Below are 21,414 nucleotides of genomic sequence, written 5' to 3' on the forward strand. Positions count from 1 at the left end.
ATGCAGAGATAGCCCAAACATGCCAGACGGGATCAGAATCCGCCGCTCTATGCCCTACTGGAGTCCCATCACCACCCAGGACGTTGCGAGACAGTAGGGACCCCCAGTAAGAGGAGCTGGACAGGAAGGGTGGTAGACCTCAGTGTCAGCACTGCAGGTGATGCCAGAGGAGGTGAGGATCACACACACACACACACACAGCTGACAGACACATACGATCACAGACTTACAGTATGTACGAGAGCGGAAATAACAAATGACACTGTTCTTGTTACTGCATCTGATAAGTGTCAGTCTGCTTTTTCACAACTGAGTCGGTCATTTTACTTTTACTTAAAGCTGCTCTGATCAATATTTTTGTATTAACAATGGGTCCAATACATATAATGTGAAAGGCGTCGATCATAGTGATGAACCCAGATAATTGTTACCCAGCTCCTCAGTTCCCCTCAGCTCTATGAAGCGTTTTAACGTCTTTCAGCTCATTGCTTTGGTTTTCAGAACTAGAAAGAGGTCTGATGAACCCACTGTACGTTACCTGCCCAGAACCAAACTGGTGAACATAGTGGAGCATTTATCGGCTATCAGATATTTCTGTCAGGAGTTGGTGGAGACAAAAACGGAGCTAAAAGGAGAGTGAATGTTGGACTTACATCCACCAGATACTCAGTAACATGACTAAAATCATAATACCAGTACAAAGATTCTGCTGAGAGCTAATCCCCCCTTAATAAACATACATGAACAATAATCTTAGTTAAATCAACAATATGAAATACAATATACAGCACGGAGTAGGTCAGGGTGGTGGAGGGTGCTGCGACAGCAAACTGTGTAAGCATTAGCATAGTCAGCAGAGAGTAAAAGTGAGTGATGACAAAAGAGGTTATAATGTCCACTCTGTACACCCACATGAGTATGACTGGCCGTGAATAACTAAATGATTATGAACCATATTAGAAACAGCTGACGCCAATCAGCCATTACAAGGGCTGAACTAATGACTGAATCACAAATAAGCCTGAACTGCGGCAGATTGAGTCTACATATGTTGAGCAAGATGAGCACTGACTGTCTATTTACACACAAGATTCACAACAAACATTTTTTTATCATGCATTACATTCATTGGGTGACTTTTTAAAGTGGAGTTTTCTTTGTAAATGGAAGAACTTTGTGTGAACTGTGTGTCCTTGTTGTTCTGCAGCCTGAAATCATAATAGCATTTTCAACACCGGTGGGGTTTTTTGGGTTTTTTTTTTAACATGTGCTGAAAGAGATATTGTTCTCCAACCTCTTGAACTCATGAACCCTTTTCAGAATCAACCTGAAAATGTCAAAACTGCTCGCTGTCGAGCTGAAAAATAAAACTAGTTTTCTTTTTGTCCTGAGAAGTATTTCATTTTGACAGTATAAAGCTTTTACCTGACATCAGCAATATCTAGAATGGTTTGTACTTTACTTGAGGGTATTAGCAGGTACCTTTAAGTATTTTACATATATCATTTACCAAATTAGTATTTTACACCATAGACAAATGAAGAAATTTACATTAGTTTTGATAAAGCGGAGTGTTTCTGTACTCATACACTCATACACACTGATTATTGATGACAAACTGATGTTTAAAGAGAAATTTAATGCGAGCTATTTATCTATGGGTGAATCACAAAATGTAAACTCTTTGGAGTTAAGTTTAGATCTATTCCATGTTAAGTTCAGCTAGATAATACACTCAGGATATCCAGCATCAATAATACAACTATCAGCATGTCATACACAGGGTATGAGGCTATATCCTTTTAGTCTTGTCGACCCAAATGGATTTCACTGTTTCTGCATGTAGCTGCCACACTGCTGAATTATTTAAGGCAGTAATTAGGTGATTGTAGCTACTGTATGTCTCTGGAGAGCAAAGTAACTGTCAGAACGCCTGTTAGGTTTTTGGGATGAGATTATCGGATCAGCTGTCTATCCATCCGTCAGTTTGAAAGACAAACCTCCCTGCAGCCTCCCCTCCCTTTATTGTGTTTATTTTGGCCTAATTTTACCTCCCCGGCTTCATAAAATGAGCAAAATACAAGCACTTTAATTGAATAGATAAAAAAAACCTCAGGCAAAAAACACCATTTACACTGTGTGTAGGCCTGTGTGTGTGTGTCTTTCATTTGCTGTCGTATCATGTTTGTCTAAGCAGTGTGTGTACACATGATAAAGTGGCTGACTGTCCCGAAGCTGTTGTGGTATCGCTGTCCCAATTGCATTTGCATTTTCGCGTCATGTTATCTCTACCAACACCACATTTTGCGTATAATCAGGATGCGTGTCACAAGAACAATGGGTTTTGTGGAGCGTTGCCCCGCTGTTGAACCGGGACGAGCCAATGCTCTGTGACCTGGATAGAAGAGGAGAGGCCGCCATATTAGAAGGGGTCACAGTGAAGGGAAAGCAATCACACACACATGCAATGCTTATACCTCATATAAGGATATGTGACAGCACGCACATGCAGTGTTGGCACACACAGGACACATCAGGTACACGGCTATAGCGTGTGTCATGGTGGTTGCATTTCAGCTCATCTCTCAAAGCTTTATGTTCATGTGCAGGTTAATAGTGCAAAGCAGTGATCGCTGCTGCTGTTAAAGTGCAATCTCCTGACAGAAAAGGATTGCATAAAGCACATGTAAATTTGACCTTGTTAATGGTGCTGCTGAGCGGTTGATCTTTGCAGCTTTACACACAACCAGAGTGTGACTTCACACAGCAGCTGAACCATTAAACTCTGAGGTCACGACAAAGTTTGTAAGGTTCATGTGGGAAAGGAAGGAAAATACTTTTTTGTGAGTTTATTCGTAAGACTTGGACGTAAGGGGACGCTGCAGTTCTGATCAGCTTACTGTGGTCTCATTTACTGATTAAACCTTTAAAGGTTCTCTGTGTAAGAATCAGAAATTCCTTCTCATTAGTGACACCAGTGGCCATTAAGTGAGCTGCAGTCAGCATGTTGTTGCTCATGCTCGCGCGCACTGATGGAGTGCGAGCAAGCATGAGGCTATTGCAGGTGATGTGTTTTTCCTCGCTTACACTTCTCATAATAACATAAAAGATCTCTTACATTGTGTTTTGCACCGTGCTTCAGCAAAGCATCTCATCCGAACCGTTATGAGAGCCAATCCGTGGCACCCAACCCGCAAAAATGTGCATTAGTCAACCACCGGAACTTGACCCGCAAACCGCCAACTTTGTTTACCAACCGTGTTTACTAAACACCAGTAGGCTCAGCGAGCTGTGGCCGGGGAGCAACACCCTGCGGTTTTGTTGTAAAATGTGTGGAGGTCGACGGAGCTGTCTCGACCCCCCCATAAAACAAAGGTACTGTAGCCAGAAACGGTGATAGCTGGCATGGTTAGGCAGCTAGCCACCAGCCAACATGGTAGGTTACAGAGCTGGAGAGCATGGTTTTTGTTGTGGTGGGTGCCCAGTTTGTTGACGTTAGGGGTACTCGGGAGTGCACATAAATGTAATGTAATGCATGTCTGTTATAAGCCATTAAGAGAAAAAAAGTGGATTTCCAGGTTGTTATAAAAAATCTCACCTCCAGCAGGACACTTGCATGAAAATAGAGCATGAAAAGCCTGTTATCCATATTATAAATGACTAATAACATTTATAACTACATATGATGGCTTATAATGACTGTACTATTAATGACTCGCCAGCTGGACAGCATTTCACAACCTGGCAACCCAAAAGTTGACTTAATTAATGGCTTATAAAACATTAGTAAAGTATTTGATGATCATTAAGTTTGTTATAACTTTAACAACAAACTTATACAACTTCTCAACTGTTTATAAAGGAAGTCTAATTAAAACCGCTACCATAAAAGGTGAATTTCATTTTTATTTACATGTGCTGATATTGCAAAGAAGTATTTTCAGCGGGTTCTTGCTGAAATGTGCATTTTTGAAGTGTCCATGTAACAGGACATGCTGGCCTTATACAGTATATAAATGCTGCTACTGCTGCTATTTTGCAGTGAAGATTCTTCAATTTTTAATTTCTCTATAAATCAGATTGCTTATGGAAGCATCTCCGAAGCTGGTGGGCGGCTGATCTCAAGTTCTCCGGTTTGCAAACACAGTAGGTCATGCTAATTTACAGGATGAGTCCTTCGGATGTGGGGGATGTCAAGTTGAAGTAGAGACCTACTGTTGCTGATTCTTTACAGGATGCTCGTAGCTGCAATCTCAAAACTCGCACTAAACTGACTTTCTCTTGTAATCAGAATAACTCCACTATGTTTTATTCCAACAACACTCTTAAATATTAGCGGTTGAATTATAACAGAGTGGAGCTTGATGTGATCAGGAGCACAGCCTATGGCAGGCAGGCTTAGAAGATGTGACAACCAACAGATGGATAGACTCCCCCTCAGGTTTGACAGAGGAGAGACGAACTGCCCTCTTGAGAATAATCACAACACACAAGTAAATAAAATGGGACAGGTCTGCCATGAGCTAGTTTGATCCAACGTATTCACACACTCTTTTATTCATCTTCTGCACTGCCTCTACTTCCTTTCCTTTCCACCTCCACCTCTGCAGCATTGACCTTTAAGGCCTCCCTTCTCCCTTTTTCTCACAATTTCAGTCTCTTTTTATCTCTCTCTCCCTCCCTCTGGTTGTTTCTGCTGAGCTGTGAGGACTGAGAAGAACGTGTCTGATGGATGTGAAGGGGAAAAGCTCAGGATCATGTGAAGGTGTGATGACAGGGGCCCTTAGGGGTGAAAGAGCACGACCAGCCAAAGGATGAAGGGAAAAGCAGCAACAGGAACGAGTCAGGATAAACACATTTGACTCATATTTGTGGAGGAACACCTTCAATAATGGCTGAAAGAATCTAATTGTCCAGTGGCTCAGCTGTTTGGTCATTGAAAGGTGCAAAATATTTGCACTCTGCCGTAAAAGAATTCACACACTTGACTTGGAGAATAATGTAGTCACAGAGGCATTACTCATGTTGTATGCTCCATGTGCTACAACTGCACACGTAAGCATGTACCTCCTCTGGTTTGACACTTTAGTAACGCACATGTGGCACAAAAATGTCTTTTAGACGGGGATCTACTCACAATTCATTTATCTCACTGTCATTTGATCTGATCATACCTGTCCGTGGCAGAACTCTGCTTCCTCTCCTCTCCTCTCCTCTCCTCCTTCATCCTCTGCCACCCCCCACCCACACAACCCATCGCCTCCATCCTTGCCCTAAACAGGCCCTGGTACAGCACAGCGCCTGTGTGTGCAGCGATGCTGAGGGAGGTCGCCGTGCGGTCACTGCGCAAAGCCTGGTTGCATTGTGACTTGGAGCTGCAGAATGTGCCATGGTGCATTAGCGCGCTGCCGCCTGGCTGAGCATGAGGCACAGAGAGAAAGAGAGAGAGAGGAGGAGGAGGAGGAGGAGGAGGAGGGGGAAAAAAAGGAGAGAGATAGGAGGAGGAGCTAAGGGATGGAGTAAAAGTCAAAAAAAGATGGGGAGGCAAAAGAAGGAGGAGGTTTGGAAGAAGAAGGAGGGGTAAGGACGATAAGAGGAGCGAGGGAGGAGGGAAAGGGAGAAAAGTGAGGGCATCAGCGCACTTACAGAAGCAGAGTTCAGGAGCCCCAGGGGCACAGGGTCCTTGTAAGGTGCCTCATCAAATATAAAGGCATGTTGAGGCTGTGTGTTCGCTCTGGTATCTACTCCTCATCTTCTCTTTCTCTCTGTTTTCTCTCTCTCTTTTGCTCACTTCCACTTTATTCCTTCTTTTCTCATTCTCTTCCTCTGTTTCTCCTCTTACATCACTTGCTTATTGCCTCTCTTTTACATCACTTTTCTCTCCTCTTGAAGATCTCACCAGCCTCAATTATAAAAACTTTTACACTCCATATTCCCCTTTTTAAAATACGTTTTACCCTCCAGCTTTTTTTCTAAAAATGACAGCCGTATCATCAATATTTTTAACTAGGAAATTATTATTATTATTATTAGGAAATAAGCAAAAAAGACAATCTTGATTTCACAGTTAACTCAATATATTTTAATCAGGCTTCATTGGTTCACAGCATTTCCAAACCCACAGAGCAGTCCCATGTGCACTGATAGCCAATTGGTCAGGTGCCACTAGCCAAGCAGAAGCTCTTATTGCACCACCAATAAAAACAGATGGGATGTGATTGAATGATGTAAAGGACCAATGGGAGAGCCCGCCGAAGGCTGCTAGGACATGATCTCATTTTCATCCTCGCCCTAAGCAGGTTTAGACAGCTCTGATCGGTCCGTCTGCTCTGCACCAACTGGATGTGCTGTAGCTAATGCATGCGTGCGCTCCCTCTGCATGTACACACACACACGTTTCCTTGTACTTTTGAATGCGCTGTGCATTTCAGAGTAGCAGAGAGAAATTTAGAGGGTACATCATTGAACTAAGAGTCACATCTGTCACAAAAACTGCTGCTTTCATCTACATTTTGTGCAGAATGAGCCGCACACAGTCGTAGGACAGAAAGCTTTTAAAGATTTCGAAGCTTTTAAGGGAGTACGCGCTCACATGCAGGCTGAACTTGACAGTGCAATCAAACACGCACACTCAACTGTCAGAAGGAAAGAGGTCATGTCGGGGGTTGCCGTCCAGGGACTTGCGCTGAAAGTCAAACATGAAAGAGCTCTACACCGACGGCTCCGTACAACCTTCATGACATGTGACCGAGGTCAAAGGAAGCCACTAAGGCTGCAGCGGGGCTGCGCTGCTCTCTTACTATTAACCCGTATACACTCACAAGAACACACATTAATGTACACACACACACACACACAAGGTTTACACACTCTTTCTCTGCACACACACACATGCATGTGTCACCGCAGCAGCAGAGCGGCTGTGCTGTGATAAAGGCGAAAGCTCCGGGGGCTTCGGAGGTCGGGGCAGGAAGCAGGGGTCCGTGGCCCGTCCTTGACCCTCCACTGGACCCTGATCGCTCTGACAGACAGAGACAGAGAGGATAAAAGGGCATGTCACAAATTAAAGGACAGAATGTGCAGCTATACTGCTGCAAGCTGGGAGTTTTACAGTTGAGGGGAAATATGGGGATTTATAGTTTTAATAGCAAAGACTTAAAGTTTTAAATTATACAAGATGACTGAGTTATGACACTTAATGCACTGTAACCAACATTATGAGTAATGTTGCCTTATTCAACATTATCTTCACTTACTTGTCTCATTGTCGGGTTACAGCTGCCTGGTTTCAAATGCAACCACTGATTATGTCTACTAAGTTTGAAGAAAATTAACAAACAAAAGTCCTAGAAAACAAAACCCAACAAAAAACCCCATTAAAATAAATCCAGTGTCAAAGTTCACTCTTCTATGTCGAAATAAAAATTTGACAAAAAGGAGTTGCTCACAGAGACTGAGGACAATTTCCCGGGTTTTATTGTTAAAACTGAGTGGAAACAATTAGAGAGTTTGAAAAAAAACCTGCATTGCAGAACCACTCCAAAGTCTTGGAGGCGGCCCTTCATATTGGGGCGGTGACATGCGGTTCACTATGGCGGAGACGCATCATTTCCAGTAAGGCATGTCCTTGACAAAATGTAAGGGACGTAGGTTTGTTAGTGGCTGTTCTCGCCACTGTGCATTTAGAAATCCCCAGACTTCAGTAGGTGGAGATCTACAATGTCTTGTATTGCGAGACAAGCAGATTATTATCTCCATGACAACAAACTCCATCCACCTACGTGCATAAAGACCCTGAGGTGTGGTTGAATGCCCTTGAAAAAGCTAGTGAGCGGCCGTTAGATGAGATTTTTATGTTAAATTTTTAAAAAAAACAGGAAAAAATTTCAGTAATTGTGACTGTGATGAGAATTTTGATGTTTTACTGTGTTTTTTGTGAGCACCGTTATATATGTGTGTTTTTTTTACTGTAATTTATCCCATTTTTATGTTTTTTGCTCTATTTTGAGGTATTTTCAGGGGAAGGTTTCAGAAAAAGGGAAGAAAAAACATGTAACATGTAAATGTGGCCTGATTCCCACATCAGTAAAACTTTTTAAAAATGTTTAAATAAGCAAATGTTTATCCAAGTATCAAATGTATACACAGTAAAGAGAATGTGACTGCTAAGTTTAATGTCATTGTGATTTGGATCAAGGATGTTTGACACTGAATGGATTAAGGGAATTTTGACATGTAAAATTGCTAAATTTAAAATTGTAGCATCCCCATGTGGCCAGACTTTCCATTCTCTTTATATCACTATCTCACAGAAAAGTGATCAAGTGTACAAGAAAAGCAAAAATAAGGAACCGAAAGTTAGATCTTAAAGCAGATTTAAGTGATTCTGAAATGTTTTATCCCCTCACTTTGACTCTGACTGCTCAAATTTGCAAAAAAAAAAAAAAAAAAGTACAAACACAACAATACTACAGCCTGTCTGCCATGACACACATTGTTCTCCACAGCGTACGTGCCCTGCGTGGGGCCATCCATCACACTCAGTTCAGTCAGGGGTCAAGTGGTCAATAGCTGTGATCAGAGAGGCCTGCTGCCCGATCAACCCATCGACCCCACAGCTCCACAGAGACATGGAGAATATAACCATTCCAATTCATATCAGCTTCACGCGTGGCTGCATGTCTGGGGTGCAGAGGGAACAAACGAGGCTCCCGCAGCATTGGCGGGATTGATCTGCTTTACTCAGGCCAAGTGCGAGCAGCCAATCCTAACGCAGCATCGATACGAGCGCATCAGGGATGTATGAGGAGAGAGCTGCGGACTCATGGGAGGGAGGAAGTATCCATTTCTGCCGTGCCCGCAGCCACTCATCTGCCTGTATCTGTCACAAACTATTACAATGACTCAGATATAAACATGTGTTAGAGAGTATGCTGTATAAGGAATTGGTTGATTTTATTTTTCAGTTTTATTCAAGAGATGAAAGAGCAGCTGGCAGTTACATGCTGATGAAGGCTGTTTATAAGAAACATGTTTAGCATAGCTGTTGCATAAAAATACTCTAATATCAGCTGACGGTTCCTTCAGTTTCTCAGCTTTTTCTAACTTTTCTTTAGCTTCAACAAAAGTATGATTTAAAAAAAGAAAGATGTTCACTTCTTTTAAACAGTCTAAACTTAAATCTAGTTTTCAGTTTCAGTAACTCTCACCCTACCAACATATTTAACATACAAGGAGCACTGACTGGGGACCCCAAGAATAAACTGCTGTTAGAAACAACAATCACAGCAAAATATTAACTTATTTCTTCTCAAAACACTATTAGTTATGTAATTAATGTCATCTGAAAAAACCCCAGAGTATTATTATTATAGGAAAGTTACAGTTAGTTTGCATATTGTGTAAAATGAAAATATATGCTTTTCTTTAATGCAAATTGCAGCTTTTATCCCAAGTACAATCTCTCCACAAAGCCTTCAAAATGACTGACAGAGTGCCCCCACCCCCCATGATAGTGTGTGCTACTTAAAATTAGGACCCATAGCAAAGATGAAGTCAATAAATCATTCCATCTATTTTAACTGTATAGGCAGATTTGGGTGCTTTAGACTGGGGTGCCCCCAAGACCCCAATACATTGGTATTTATAAAAAGCATTAATTAGAGCAGAAACAGAACGCAATGATATGAAGTCATTAGGAACAAATTGATTGACAAAGTCATGAAAAATTGGAATGACAGAATAAAGCACCTGTGAGATATAGAAAAGTAAACCTCTGGGGTCTGCAGGTACCTCAGTAGGTAGGATTAAGGTGAAAATAATATAGGAAAGTGGACACAACATAAAAAGTTTGAAGGTGCTGTATCATGACACGACAGTACAGAAACAAGAAAAAGAAAAATAACATATTTTTCCATATATGGTATTTTTCAGCTGCTCAAACAAATTTGCCCTTATCAAAATTATGTTAGAAATTGTATAGAATGCTATACAAACAGGCTACTAAATATGTGGATGTAGAATAAAATCTTACAGGAACGTTATAGCATTATAAAAATAAATTAAGATTGACTTAATTTACTGTGTGCCTCAGTTATAAGTGATATTATATATATAAATAATATGTTATCACTTTTTCAGTCTCTTGTGACTGAGTTTCCAACCGTTGCTGGTTACCGGGTTACATCGTTTCTATGGTAACCATGGAACCTGTCAACAAACCCGGAAAACGGAGAAATAAACGGTAAATATTCACATTTTAAGCGTAGCCATGAATTCATATAAACTTGTATGCATTAGTTAAGATAGCTGCGGCTTCTGTGTGCTACAATGTGATATTTTAATGACCTTATTGAGCGTGTTTCACTCGCCAAAAATCATCTAACTACAGATGTTGTAGCTAATGTAGCTAACAACATTTGTTTGTGTGTTTTTATCGCAACAAATATCAGGGCTTCGTCAGTTTAAAATTGACTGTAGGGCAGTTTAGCTTTAACTGAACCCATTTACAACCACATTTCTAGGCTATTATGGTTCTATCTTGCAGGAAAGTTACTCACATAGCTCCCCCAAACGGGCACACGTTTCCAGCTGTTGCTTCTGCGACTGTGGTCAATCTGGAGCCGGACAGACAGGTAAGTTATTTAACATTACAGTATAGTCAAAGTCTGACATACTTCCTAGTAGTGTTGGTTCACTATAGTGTTCACTCCTGTAGCATAAAAAGCATGTAACGCATGGAGGATGTAGTGCTGAAACAAGGTACCTCAACCATTAACTTAAAGTCCCCTTCCACTCAAAAATGTGTTTTTCTTTTTGTTCCCATAGTTGAATGTGTGAGCTTCACTGTGCAGAATGATGTATATGTGCAGACACTAGAAGACTGTCAAGGGTTGCATATTTCCCTTCAAAATGTATAACAGTAAAATCACACAATTTAACTAACAGTAGCCCACTTACTTGTAATGTAGTACAAAGTAATGTTGAGATGATCCTCGTTTTCATGTTTTCTCCTTCAGGGTCTGTCACCGCTCCACGTGGCCTGCATGTGCGGTAAAATGGCTACTGTTCAGCTACTGCTGGAGTCCAGGCTGTGCTGTATCAACAGTAGTGGTCCCCAGGGTCGCCGTCCCATTCACATGGTCCTGTCCTCTCGGAGTTCACCCAACACCTCAACCTGTCTCAGATACCTGCTGGAGAACGGGGCCGACATCAACGTGTAGGGGCCTTTCTCTGTCAATTATTCTTCCATGCAGGTTTTTATTTTCTATTTTAGAAGTTCATAAAATTTTTCTCAGCTGGATGCTTGCTTTTTTGAACTCATATTACCAAAGTAAAGCATTTTTAAAGGGAAGCTTGAAGTAGAAAGTGTAAATACCAGAGTGCAAAAGTAAAATTATGATTAAAATGAGTTTGTAGCTGCTGCAAGAGAGATAATGATGATGATTATGATGATGAGAACAGCAACAGTGATGATGAAACTGAAGATAATGACGTTTTTTTGTTGTTTTTTTCTACCAGCACCACAGATGCAGGGCAGACCCCTCTGCACCTGGCTGCCTCTGAGGGCCTTTTGGACTGCACAGAGATGCTTGTGCGGGCCGGAGCAGATGTTTTGGCCCAGGACTGCATGGGACACACACCTCTGGACTTGGCTCGCTTCTGGTGTCGCAGGAAGGTAGCAAGGTAATGAGCCAAAGGACTAATTCATACCAAAATGAGAGTTCAATTCAAACGTTTCAGTAAAAATGGACTCCTTCTATGTGTTTGTGCAGGTATCTGAAAAACTGCATGTGGCAGGCAGATAAAAAGAAAGAAATGGAGGAGAGGAAGCTAGTTCAAGCTTTATACAGTGATCTTGTGGATATGTGCAAACTAAACCGTCTCAATAAAAAGGTTAGTAAACAACAAACTATAAAGTGTAAGATGTCAGTTAACATAAATAATGTATCAGTACAACGTCAGACAGTATTTTTGGTTCTCACATTTGCACATCTGCAATGAATAAAAAAAACATAAATCTATAAATTCTCCACATGCAAATACACTTAACTGGTCTTACTCTCTCCATGTCTGATTTCAGACACTTATAGATGAGAAAATGGCAGACTGGGCACACAAGAAAAGCTTGCCCCTCCTAAAGGATTTCTCCCCAAGGGTCTTAGTGAGCCAGTACCATACCCAGTGCCTCTCATCAGATCAGGACAGGTCTACTCTAAAACATGCCAAGAGCCTGTGTAAGCTCCAGGCAGGACGCCCTCAGGAGGACACGAGCGCCTCCACCAAACCACCTCCGGCCTCAGCCTCCAGGCCGTGGACCATCTACACGGGCCTCCAGCCAGAGAAACCCCCCAGAGAGCCAGACCTCCGGAGCCGCGTCACATTGTGGAAGGACGGCAGCAGCAGGCAGCCTCAGTACACCACCAAGTGGGACAGTACACCTCGCGCCGCCCCTGACCTGCCTGTGGATGTCCTTGAGAGGGTGTTGTTTCCCAGAGCCTTCCCTTCCAGGATCGCCTCCCCTCGACACTTTGAGCCTCAGGACATTCTGGAGATCCAGCACCGAGGATGCCCCCATGGGAGCAGCACGTCCCCCTGGACAGAGGTGGCCATGCACCTGGCTGAGGTGCTGGAGCCTGGACACTACTGAGCATCCCGCTCTGTACTGGAGGAGCTTCAACTAGACCTGAAGAAATGCATTAAAATGCATCTTTTTCATTCATTTTTACAAATTAAAACGGAGGTGGAAACAACGTGAAATGGTTTTTACATTTAAAATATCTTCATTTTTATAACAAATGAGGAGAAATTTACATAGAAATATAATTAGAGAATTTTATTTTTGGAAAAACATGTATAAATTACTGATATATGTCTGGTAGTGTCATCAGAAGTACTAACAGGCATAAAAGCAAAGTGACAAAATTAAGAAAATGCCACACACTCCAGATGCTGCACCTCCAAAAAAACAGGGGTGAGCGAAAGGTGAGAAAACCTCAGTGAACTGGGTCACCTGTCACAGATGCATCTCTGCACTTTCACTGATCCCCCCCAGGGATCTGACTCGGGATCCAGGTGAGGGCTTGTCAACAGCATGGGTGTGCGCGCGTCATAACTGCGGGTTGCAGCCTGTCAGCTAAAGGTGTGTGTTTGTGTGTGTGTGTGTGTGTGTGCGTTGCAGGGTCACGGTTTTGTCTTTTTCCTTTACTTCATGAAGCACTTCACACCTCAGTGGGGGTCAAAGTGCACACTAGCCTCAACCAGGTGCACCCGCTGTGACCGAGCCACATGAGACTTGGATAACATGACAGTCTGGCGTGCATGCGTGCACACACACACACACAGAGATACATATATCCTAGAAGGAGTGTTCAGATGGCAGATCTATTTTTACTGCAAATAAAAATTTAACACTGAATGGATGAATTAATCAGATTTAATTGAAAATGTGGCTCTATCCAAGTCGTTTTACCTTAATTCTTTTGAACACCAACCTGTGAAAAAAGCATTTAATTTGAACAAAATCTCTTTTATTGTATCATAGAGTCCTGTGCATACCAGCCTACAATAAAAATCACACTCAGTAATTGATAAAAGGAATTTCAGATCCCACTTAACGACCTCTTTAATAGTACTTTTATCAAACCACTTCAGCAGCTTTTGTCTCCCAACACCCTTTAAGCTTACAAAGACTCATTGCACAGCTTTGATCATAAGTGTTTTCATTTGTCTTTGATGTCAGGTTTACTCACCGATCAATGTACAAAAAAGTGTTACTGTGGATTCTTAAAAACGGTCTAAAAAAGACGGGCAGGTTGCAGACTACAGCGCTGTTGATTAATGAAGGTGTAGACGCAGATGAGAAAACAAAAAAAAAACCTCACATAGCTCTTCTTTTTTTTTTTTGTGTGGCCACATGCCAATGACTCGGAGTGGGAAGAGATCCTCCAGAGCTCACCTTAATTTGTGGGTGTTTCAATTGTAAAAAGTAAGAAAGTGCCTTTATTACCCCCTTTTATTAGACAGAGTATTTATACCATGTCACACCTTGTAATCGGAGCAGGATGTCAGCTGATAACAACTTAGAGACACGTAGACACTGCTTTTGCTCATTTAAAATAATCCTAATAAGCACTTGTGTGGCGACCTGTGGCATTTTTTTCCTGCAGCTGGTTTGCCACTGAAACACTTTCTAGGGTCGCTTAACACCAAAAAAAAATCCAAGTTTGGACTTCAGGATTCAGCCGAAAAGGACCTTTTAATCTGTCTCACTTATCTCCAAGCCACTGTTTGTCATCTGAGGACTTTAAAAGTTTTTACTTGTCGATTTTGGTCTCCTGATGCAGATGTCATCTCAAAATCGATAATGATGTACCTACCAAAGTCCAAATTTATGGGTATTTGGTGGTTGTTAATTTAAGACACATACATACTTTAATACCAACGTTTAAAAAAAAAAAAAAAATGGAGGAGTCCAACGTGACGATAAGAAAGCGTTGCGCTACAGACGAGATCCCCCCCCCCCCTCAGTAAGGTCTCTAGTAGATGTTGTTGGCAGTCAGTACAGACAAACAGAAAGACAAAGACAGACGAACATGGCCTGTGTAAACTCGTCGGCTCGTCCGGCAGCAGGAAGCTCTGTTCCGTTCATTGGTCCGTCCTCTTCAAGTGCTCTTCCTCCCACTGCTTCATCATCCGCTTTCATTTTAGTCCCATCCAGAAACCATTTCCACAGTCCTTCCTGCTTCCCCTTCCATCTCCTAGCGTACACACACTCACACACCCCCAAGCCCCCTAAGGCTGCACCCCGAGTCCAGCTCCTCAGTACATTTTCTGTCGGCTGGGCAGCACTGCCTCCTTGAGGAAAGAGAACACGAGGAGGATCCCAGACCTCTTCCCCCTCTTGCCCTTGGTGAAGTAATTAGACACCACATCATCTAAAAAAAAAAGGATAGAAAAGGCTGTTATTAACAATACAATAAATATCTATACCTGCTTAACACTGGGCGAGAGACAAGTTCCTGTGATTGATTACTGATTCAAGTCTCTGTTATTGGGTTTTCATACTGCACTGAAAACTGGAGGGTAGAAAATAAATACAAAAATGCACAGTGAGCCTTACAAAGTGGCTGTCAGTAATATAAAAATGATGTGTTGTGTAAAGATTAACCTTAATGAAAAGGTACTGCGCCCAACGTGGGGCTCGAACCCACGACCCTGAGATTAAGAGTCTCATGCTCTACCGACTGAGCTAGCCGGGCTATTATTAGCCGGTAGGCTAAACTTGATATGGTCCTTTAAAAAGACACTTCATTACAGAACACTTTTGACATTATAAAATATCACCTTCCTAAAACTTTCTAAACTCCTTGAGGGACTTGCTTGAGACATGTAATCCTTTAAAAACATTTTTAAAAGTATGTTTTCACACGGCAAAAGTAAAAGGTTTAACATCTGGTTGTGCAACTCCACTGTCGGCTACAGTACATCTTACTAAACAAGTGCCATTCAGAGGTTTTAATACATCAGGACGCTTCGAATGAAGTGCTTGTCAGATTGCAGAATAGTGTCTTACATCATCAATGTAAGTGCAACAGAATAAAACCTTTTGGAGGCTGCCCGAAAGCATCCTCCGTATTTCTACGATTCCTTGCATCATGTCAGTAACTATGATGACATGAACACTTTTGCCTTTAGTTTGTTTAAAGCATACCGAACTCTTAACAGCTATCAACGCTGTGATCGAAAACGCCGTCAAGCTGAGGATTGATCTGTGTGAAGCTCACCTCCTTGCTGCATGGTGGATGGAAGCACATTTTCTCCCGCTGACAGTGACACAAAAAAGGCGAAGGGGATCACCCACAGGCAGATGGTGAAGTACGCCAACACCTGAGGCCAGTCGGGAAGATAATTAGACAAGAACAAGACAAGATATATCTAAAAAAAAAAATCATACATCTGAAATGAAATTACCTCTGAGAATGGATAATACTCTTGTGCAAAGTACTGGAAGGCCATGTAATGGTTCACCACGACCAACACTGCAGCGTGAGGACAAAAGGAAAAGAAACGATGTTGAAAAAAGTAAAGAAGGACAAGAAAGATATTGACACTTTTAAGAAATAAAAAAACAGGCAAAGGAGCCGTCGCTTGTGTCTGTCGTTTGTACCGCAGGAGAGGATGAAGTTAGGGGAGCTCAGCAGTATGTAGGGGAAGGTCTGCAGGAGGCCGAAGTACACCAGGTTGGTGAAGAGGCCGACCGCCACCATCAACACCGGGAAGCCTTCAAAAATGTAAAGACCTGCCAACACGCCTGTCGAAAACTGGACACATTCACGCAAAAACAGTGAAACAACCATTAGCTGCATCGTTTCTATAGAATATTCTTAAAAGCAAAAGGGATAAGAAAACCTGTCTTACCATAATCATGTACTTTATTATTCGACTGGTGGCTACTGTGTATTCTTCTATTAGTTCTGCCAAGTAGTACAGGCCAGCAGCTGGAGGAAGATAAAACGATGAGCGACCACACAAGAAAAACAACAGAACAAGTATGTTTCATCATTGGAGTTGGACACGTAATCAACTATTACATAGAGCTCTAAAAATCAGATTAATGGATGAAGAAGCTACGTTCATCAACAGAGTAATAACAGAATTACAGTCTGCCGTTATGCAAAACCACACAAACCAAATAATATCACTTCTATGGAGCAATTTCATAAAAACAACAAGCAGCACAGAGGAGAACCCATGTGAAAGGAAGACTAAACGCAGCCAAACTTCTGTTATGATTTGGCGCTCTATAAATAAAATTGACTTGACAAATAAAAAAAGGGTCAAATTATTTAAAACATGTATGCCAGAGGTGACTGTTAACAGAGCAGAGGCTCATGGGAGAGTCTGTGCTTCATCACGCAATAGCAATCTGCACTTTCCGAAAGAGAATAGGAAGAAAAAGAGGAAGAAGAATAATGAGGGTAGACTGCTTTGCACTTTTGAACTCCACTTTGAACTGCTTGAACTGCTTGCACGAACAAGCTCTGATGTCAGCCACCGAGCGCGCACACACACACACATACACACACACACACTTGCCCTCAACTTTGTTCCTTCTCTTAGCACTGCACATCTTGTCACAATAAATAATGAATTAAAAAAAAAAAAAGAACTTCTGCCATTTATTGAAATTAAAGCGCTGCCTGGCGGGGTTTCTAACGAACCTTAATGATTAATCAAAAGGTTTCAGCTATCAGACATTATTAGCTTTAGGAAGCAACATATGGGCAGAAATATGTCACTAGAAACTGAATCTGAAACACATAATTTGAAGTTGAATTTATTAGTTTCAATTCCAATGAAGTTGAAACTGAATGAAACTGTGTTCAGTTGTTCTGAAACTGTACTTGATCCTCACTGAAAATTCAACTCTCTCTATATAGACTTCCACTTTCAGTTCTCGTAATTCGAATCCTGTTTACTGAGACACACATCAAGTCGTTGAGGAAGAGCAACCAAGTGAAGATTCACGGACGTCCTTTTCATGTATTTTCTCTCGATGATGTCAACGGCCAATGGGAGCTACATATTTCGAAAGTCTAAAGTGTTTTCTCTATTCTGTGTAACAACTGTAGTTTCGCTGTTTCAGAGAAAAATAACTTTAATCTTAGAGTTTGAGTTTTGCGCCAGATCCGTCGCCATGGTAACATTTTGGCCTGAGTGGGCTTCTGTTAATACTAATCTAAAAGGATCGAGTTCATTTTTGAAATTGCGTGAAAATTCCCTTCAGTTCTCTGGACATGATTCTCCGAGCTGAACGCCACCGGTTTTCTACATGTTGAAGAACGATCAAAAGCTCGATTCACAGGTTTGTATGAACATATGAACCTGCACGTGATCGCTCTTCCTCAACGGCAGGATGTGTGTCTCTGTGAACTGAAACTGAATTGTGAGAACTGAAGTTTCAGAGCAAATGACTTTAACTTTATAATATTATTTTCAGTTCCAAGTTTACTGGAAGTCAGTTTCAAACTAATAAATTCAATTTTAAATTATGCATTTCAGATTCAGTTTTAAACAACACAAATTTTAATATTGTGATTCAAATTCAGTTTCTAGTGACACATATTTCTGCCCGTAGCAGCACAGGTGTCAGCCAGATATATGTGATGATATCTGTGATTTTGAGTCACTTAATAAAACTGTCTACACTGAATTACCTTTTTCACCGGAAGCATTTCCACTTATAAAAGCACAGGTGCCATTAAAAACATGATTAATGACTGGATGTCGTTCAGGTGAGCCACTTCCTGGATCCTGGTATTATTAGAGCTGGCTCACTGTCAAATCTGATTGGGGCACTTGAAGTTTATAATGGAGACATTGTTAATGTTATCAAGTTACACCTGTTATTTTCCTGCTAAGACAAGTCTAAAGATCTGCTGTTGTGAAACGTGATTGTTGAATTTCCTTTCATTTATGTAATAGAATAGTTTATATGTGTGTTCCTCTATAGTCGATGTGAGTGGCTACACTATTATTGACTTTACTATTAGAATAGTTATTCATAGGTTGGTTGTTAATACCCAGCCCTAATTAAACTGGCTCATACTGGTGGGAAGATATTAGAGCGGCAACAATTAGTCGATTAATCGATTGACAGAAAATTAATTGGCAACTATTTTGATCACCAACAAATCGTTTTGAGGCCTTTTTTTAAGAAGAAACACCCAAATTCTCTGGTTCCATCTTAAATGTGAAACATTTTTCCTTTAGTCCTCAATGACAGTGAACTGAACAAAGATATTCAGTTTACTGTCACAGAAGACTAAAGAAGCCAGAATTCATATTTAAGAGGCTGGATTCAGAGGATTTGGACTTTTTTCTTAGAAAATAACTCAAAACAATTAACCGATTATCAAAAACACTGGCAATTAATTTCATAGTTGGCAACTAATCAGTTAATCAACTAATCATTGCAGCTCCAATTAAATTAATATTCTAAGAAATAACTTAATCTATGGTGTTAAATCCTTTCAGTCAGACTCAGATTTTGGTTTTTGTGGCCATAAATGTAAGATTTAGGGATAATATTTCTTAATTATGATCAATAAAAGTTTCTCCTACTGCCTTTGTGATAGAGACAATAAGCGCCACACCTGGCAGCTGCAGCAGGTGTTACGTGGCCAGGTAACTATCTGACAACGTGGACACACACACACACACACGCACACACGCACAGGCTCTTCTAGCCTCATGTTAGGTAGCTTGCTTGTCTACTAACCTTCTTATGTTATAATCTAACGCTTTAATGTAAACAAACGACGATGCAACTAGTTAGTAAGATGTAAGGTGAGCTAGTTCACATTAACTTGCTGAATGAGGATTGCAGCTACGTAAAAATAAACCTTATCTATGATATGGTGTGACCACACTATCTGCTGATGCATTGACTCATTGATAATATGAAGCCTATCGATAAACCATAGCTAGATATTAGCTGGCGTCATATCCAGTCCAAGTGTTCCTCATGCTTTAAGAAAACGTTTTACAAATGAACAGCTGCCAGTATTTAACTTCAATACGTTATTATACACGCAGACTGAAAATATGTGTGGTTATAATTTTAGATAAATAGCAAAATAACATTTATAACTTCCTATAAGGGAAAGCTAGCTAGCTAACCAGCTAACCTGTATTTCAGTGAACTGACACACGTAACTTGTTTACTCTTAAGCAAGCATCAAAGTTTGCATGTGTCATTTAATACTGTAGCGACAATAAATCTCAGCTTTGTAAAACTGGGAAGATAAATGGTGCAACTTGGTCCGCTAGCATTAGCAAGCAGACATTAGCTCGCATTAGCAACTTCTGAGCATGAACTCACCTATTGCAAGAGTGACGAAGGATATCTGGATCACCAACGACAACCAGCTCAGTAAATAAATAAACCACATCCTTCTGCATATGAAACAACACACAAAAAAAATATGAAAATAATACAGAAAAACAGCTGCTAACTCGGGCTGGAGCACCGGGTCAAAGTTCCTCCCCCCTCTGTTATGCTAAATGCTAGGTTGGATCAGCCGGAGAGACGAACTCTCGCGAGGTTAGGGTTAAATTTAGAGTTAGGTTACTATTATGGTTATGGTTAAAATCTCGCGAGAGTGTCTCAAATCGTCCCTCCTAGCAGCAACCGTGGATGTGATACATCATCAATGGCACCAACCCTCTGTTGTCACTGCCGGCTGAGCAGAGCAGCGAAGAAGGGCTTCATCTCAAGAAAAGACAGGTTTCTTTCGGTTGTAGTGCCATCTCTGGTCGGAGGATAAGTGCAAAACTTTGACAGATGACTCAAATCCTCTCAGAAATAAAACTTAATATTTTACAGAATGTATAAAATTTACTTCATGAGTGCACAAAAAGAAAAATCAGGAATGAAAAGTTAAAATAAACCTCTTGATTATTGATATTCTATATTATTCTGTAGGGTGAATTAGTGTAATGTGGGACACCTAAGATCAAATGCATCTATCTCTTTTTCTATCAAATACTAATGAATAGGACTGCTGTCAAATTAAACATGTCGAAACAAGTGTCATGTAATTATAATCACATGACTCCACACATGTGATGTCATAGACTGAGGCGTTGCTATGGAGTCCAGTCAAAGGTCAGTGACAACGGATTTTAAGTAATTTAATGTTAAGTATATAAACTTGTCATAAATGAAGCAATTTTGCCAATACCTCAAAATATGTTATAATATGGTGAAACAACATGTTTCATATTTTTTATTTCAGTCAAATTTATTGTCCCACTTTAGCAAATGTGATTTGAAATGTGGGACAGTCATATATGTTGTTAAATTAGTGAAATATGCATTTAAGTACATTAAATGTGCAATACCAACAGTTATTCAGGGGTCTTAGTCCTTTAATGCCTAATTTTAACTCATTTTTAGGCAGGTTGCCTTTTATATTATTACTAATGTTAATTCATAATACATAATATAATACATACTTATACATTATTATACTACCAGTAACAGAAAAAAAACATGTAATTACTGAGAGGACCAAATGTGGGCATGCACTTTTCATCTAGATTTTTCATTTCCTGTCATAAATGGGCGTCAAAATTTGAGACAAGCAAACATTTTACTTGAATAAATGTCTTATCTGTTTCATTCTCAGGGGAAAAGTATCTATTGTGAATGGAGCTGTTTCAGAATATATCCAGAATATATATGCTGTAGGTTGTATGCTCAGCCATTCGGATATCGTAGCTGAACCATGATGTTGACTTCAGCCTGGAAGAGAAATAATTTGCACTTGCATCGTTCAAAGAGATTTGAGTTTCCAAAAGATTTAAGTACAAAACCTTCAGCAAAAATGTCTCAAAGTGCCTTTTCAT

At 40.7% G+C, this 21,414-nt stretch overlaps 2 protein-coding genes and 1 non-coding gene across 4 annotated transcripts; 1 reads left to right on the plus strand and 2 right to left on the minus strand.

Annotated features, from left to right (window-relative positions):
- The first annotated feature begins 10,138 nt into the window (after positions 1-10,138).
- On the plus strand, positions 10,139-14,573 carry ankrd53 (ankyrin repeat domain 53). 2 transcript variants are annotated; one of them, XM_044341361.1, is made up of 6 exons: positions 10,139-10,243; positions 10,547-10,634; positions 11,019-11,218; positions 11,521-11,685; positions 11,775-11,895; positions 12,083-14,573. In XM_044341361.1, the coding sequence occupies exons 1-6, from the start codon at positions 10,194-10,196 to the stop codon at positions 12,647-12,649; spliced, it is 1,191 nt and encodes a 396-aa protein (XP_044197296.1). In that variant the 5' UTR covers positions 10,139-10,193; the 3' UTR covers positions 12,650-14,573. The 2 variants fall into 2 exon arrangements, with proteins under 2 accessions (XP_044197296.1, XP_044197295.1); XM_044341360.1 differs by lacking the exons at positions 10,139-10,243; positions 10,547-10,634 and adding an exon at positions 10,687-10,913.
- tex261 (testis expressed 261) lies at positions 13,997-20,208 on the minus strand. Its single transcript, XM_044341362.1, has 6 exons — positions 19,886-20,208; positions 16,420-16,499; positions 16,169-16,322; positions 15,973-16,040; positions 15,786-15,888; positions 13,997-14,936 (listed from the first exon to the last, which is right to left on the minus strand). The coding sequence occupies exons 1-6, from the start codon at positions 19,953-19,955 to the stop codon at positions 14,821-14,823; spliced, it is 591 nt and encodes a 196-aa protein (XP_044197297.1). The 5' UTR covers positions 19,956-20,208; the 3' UTR covers positions 13,997-14,820.
- Positions 15,188-15,260, minus strand: trnak-cuu. The gene has a single exon. It is a non-coding gene; the product is annotated as a tRNA-Lys (tRNA).
- Positions 20,209-21,414: the final 1,206 nt, after the last annotated feature.

The sequence above is a fragment of the Thunnus albacares genome, chromosome 22 (genome assembly GCF_914725855.1).
Source record: "Thunnus albacares chromosome 22, fThuAlb1.1, whole genome shotgun sequence".
NCBI lineage: Eukaryota > Metazoa > Chordata > Actinopteri > Scombriformes > Scombridae > Thunnus > Thunnus albacares.

Excerpts from the sequence above, each read along its gene's own strand:
- tex261 (XM_044341362.1), bottom strand. The coding sequence starts at position 19,955 with ATGTGGTTTATTTATTTACTGAGCTGGTTGTCGTTGGTGATCCAGATA. Across the intron at positions 16,041-16,168 it reads TAACTTCATCCTCTCCTGCG|TGTTGGTCGTGGTGAACCAT; the intron begins GTACAAACGACA and ends CTCACGCTGCAG. Across the intron at positions 15,889-15,972 it reads AGTATTATCCATTCTCAGAG|GTGTTGGCGTACTTCACCAT; the intron begins GTAATTTCATTT and ends GACTGGCCTCAG.
- ankrd53 (XM_044341360.1), top strand. The coding sequence starts at position 10,737 with ATGGAGGATGTAGTGCTGAAACAAGGTACCTCAACCATTAACTTAAAG. Across the intron at positions 10,914-11,018 it reads TGCATATTTCCCTTCAAAAT|GGTCTGTCACCGCTCCACGT; the intron begins GTATAACAGTAA and ends TTTCTCCTTCAG. Across the intron at positions 11,219-11,520 it reads AACGGGGCCGACATCAACGT|CACCACAGATGCAGGGCAGA; the intron begins GTAGGGGCCTTT and ends TTTTTCTACCAG.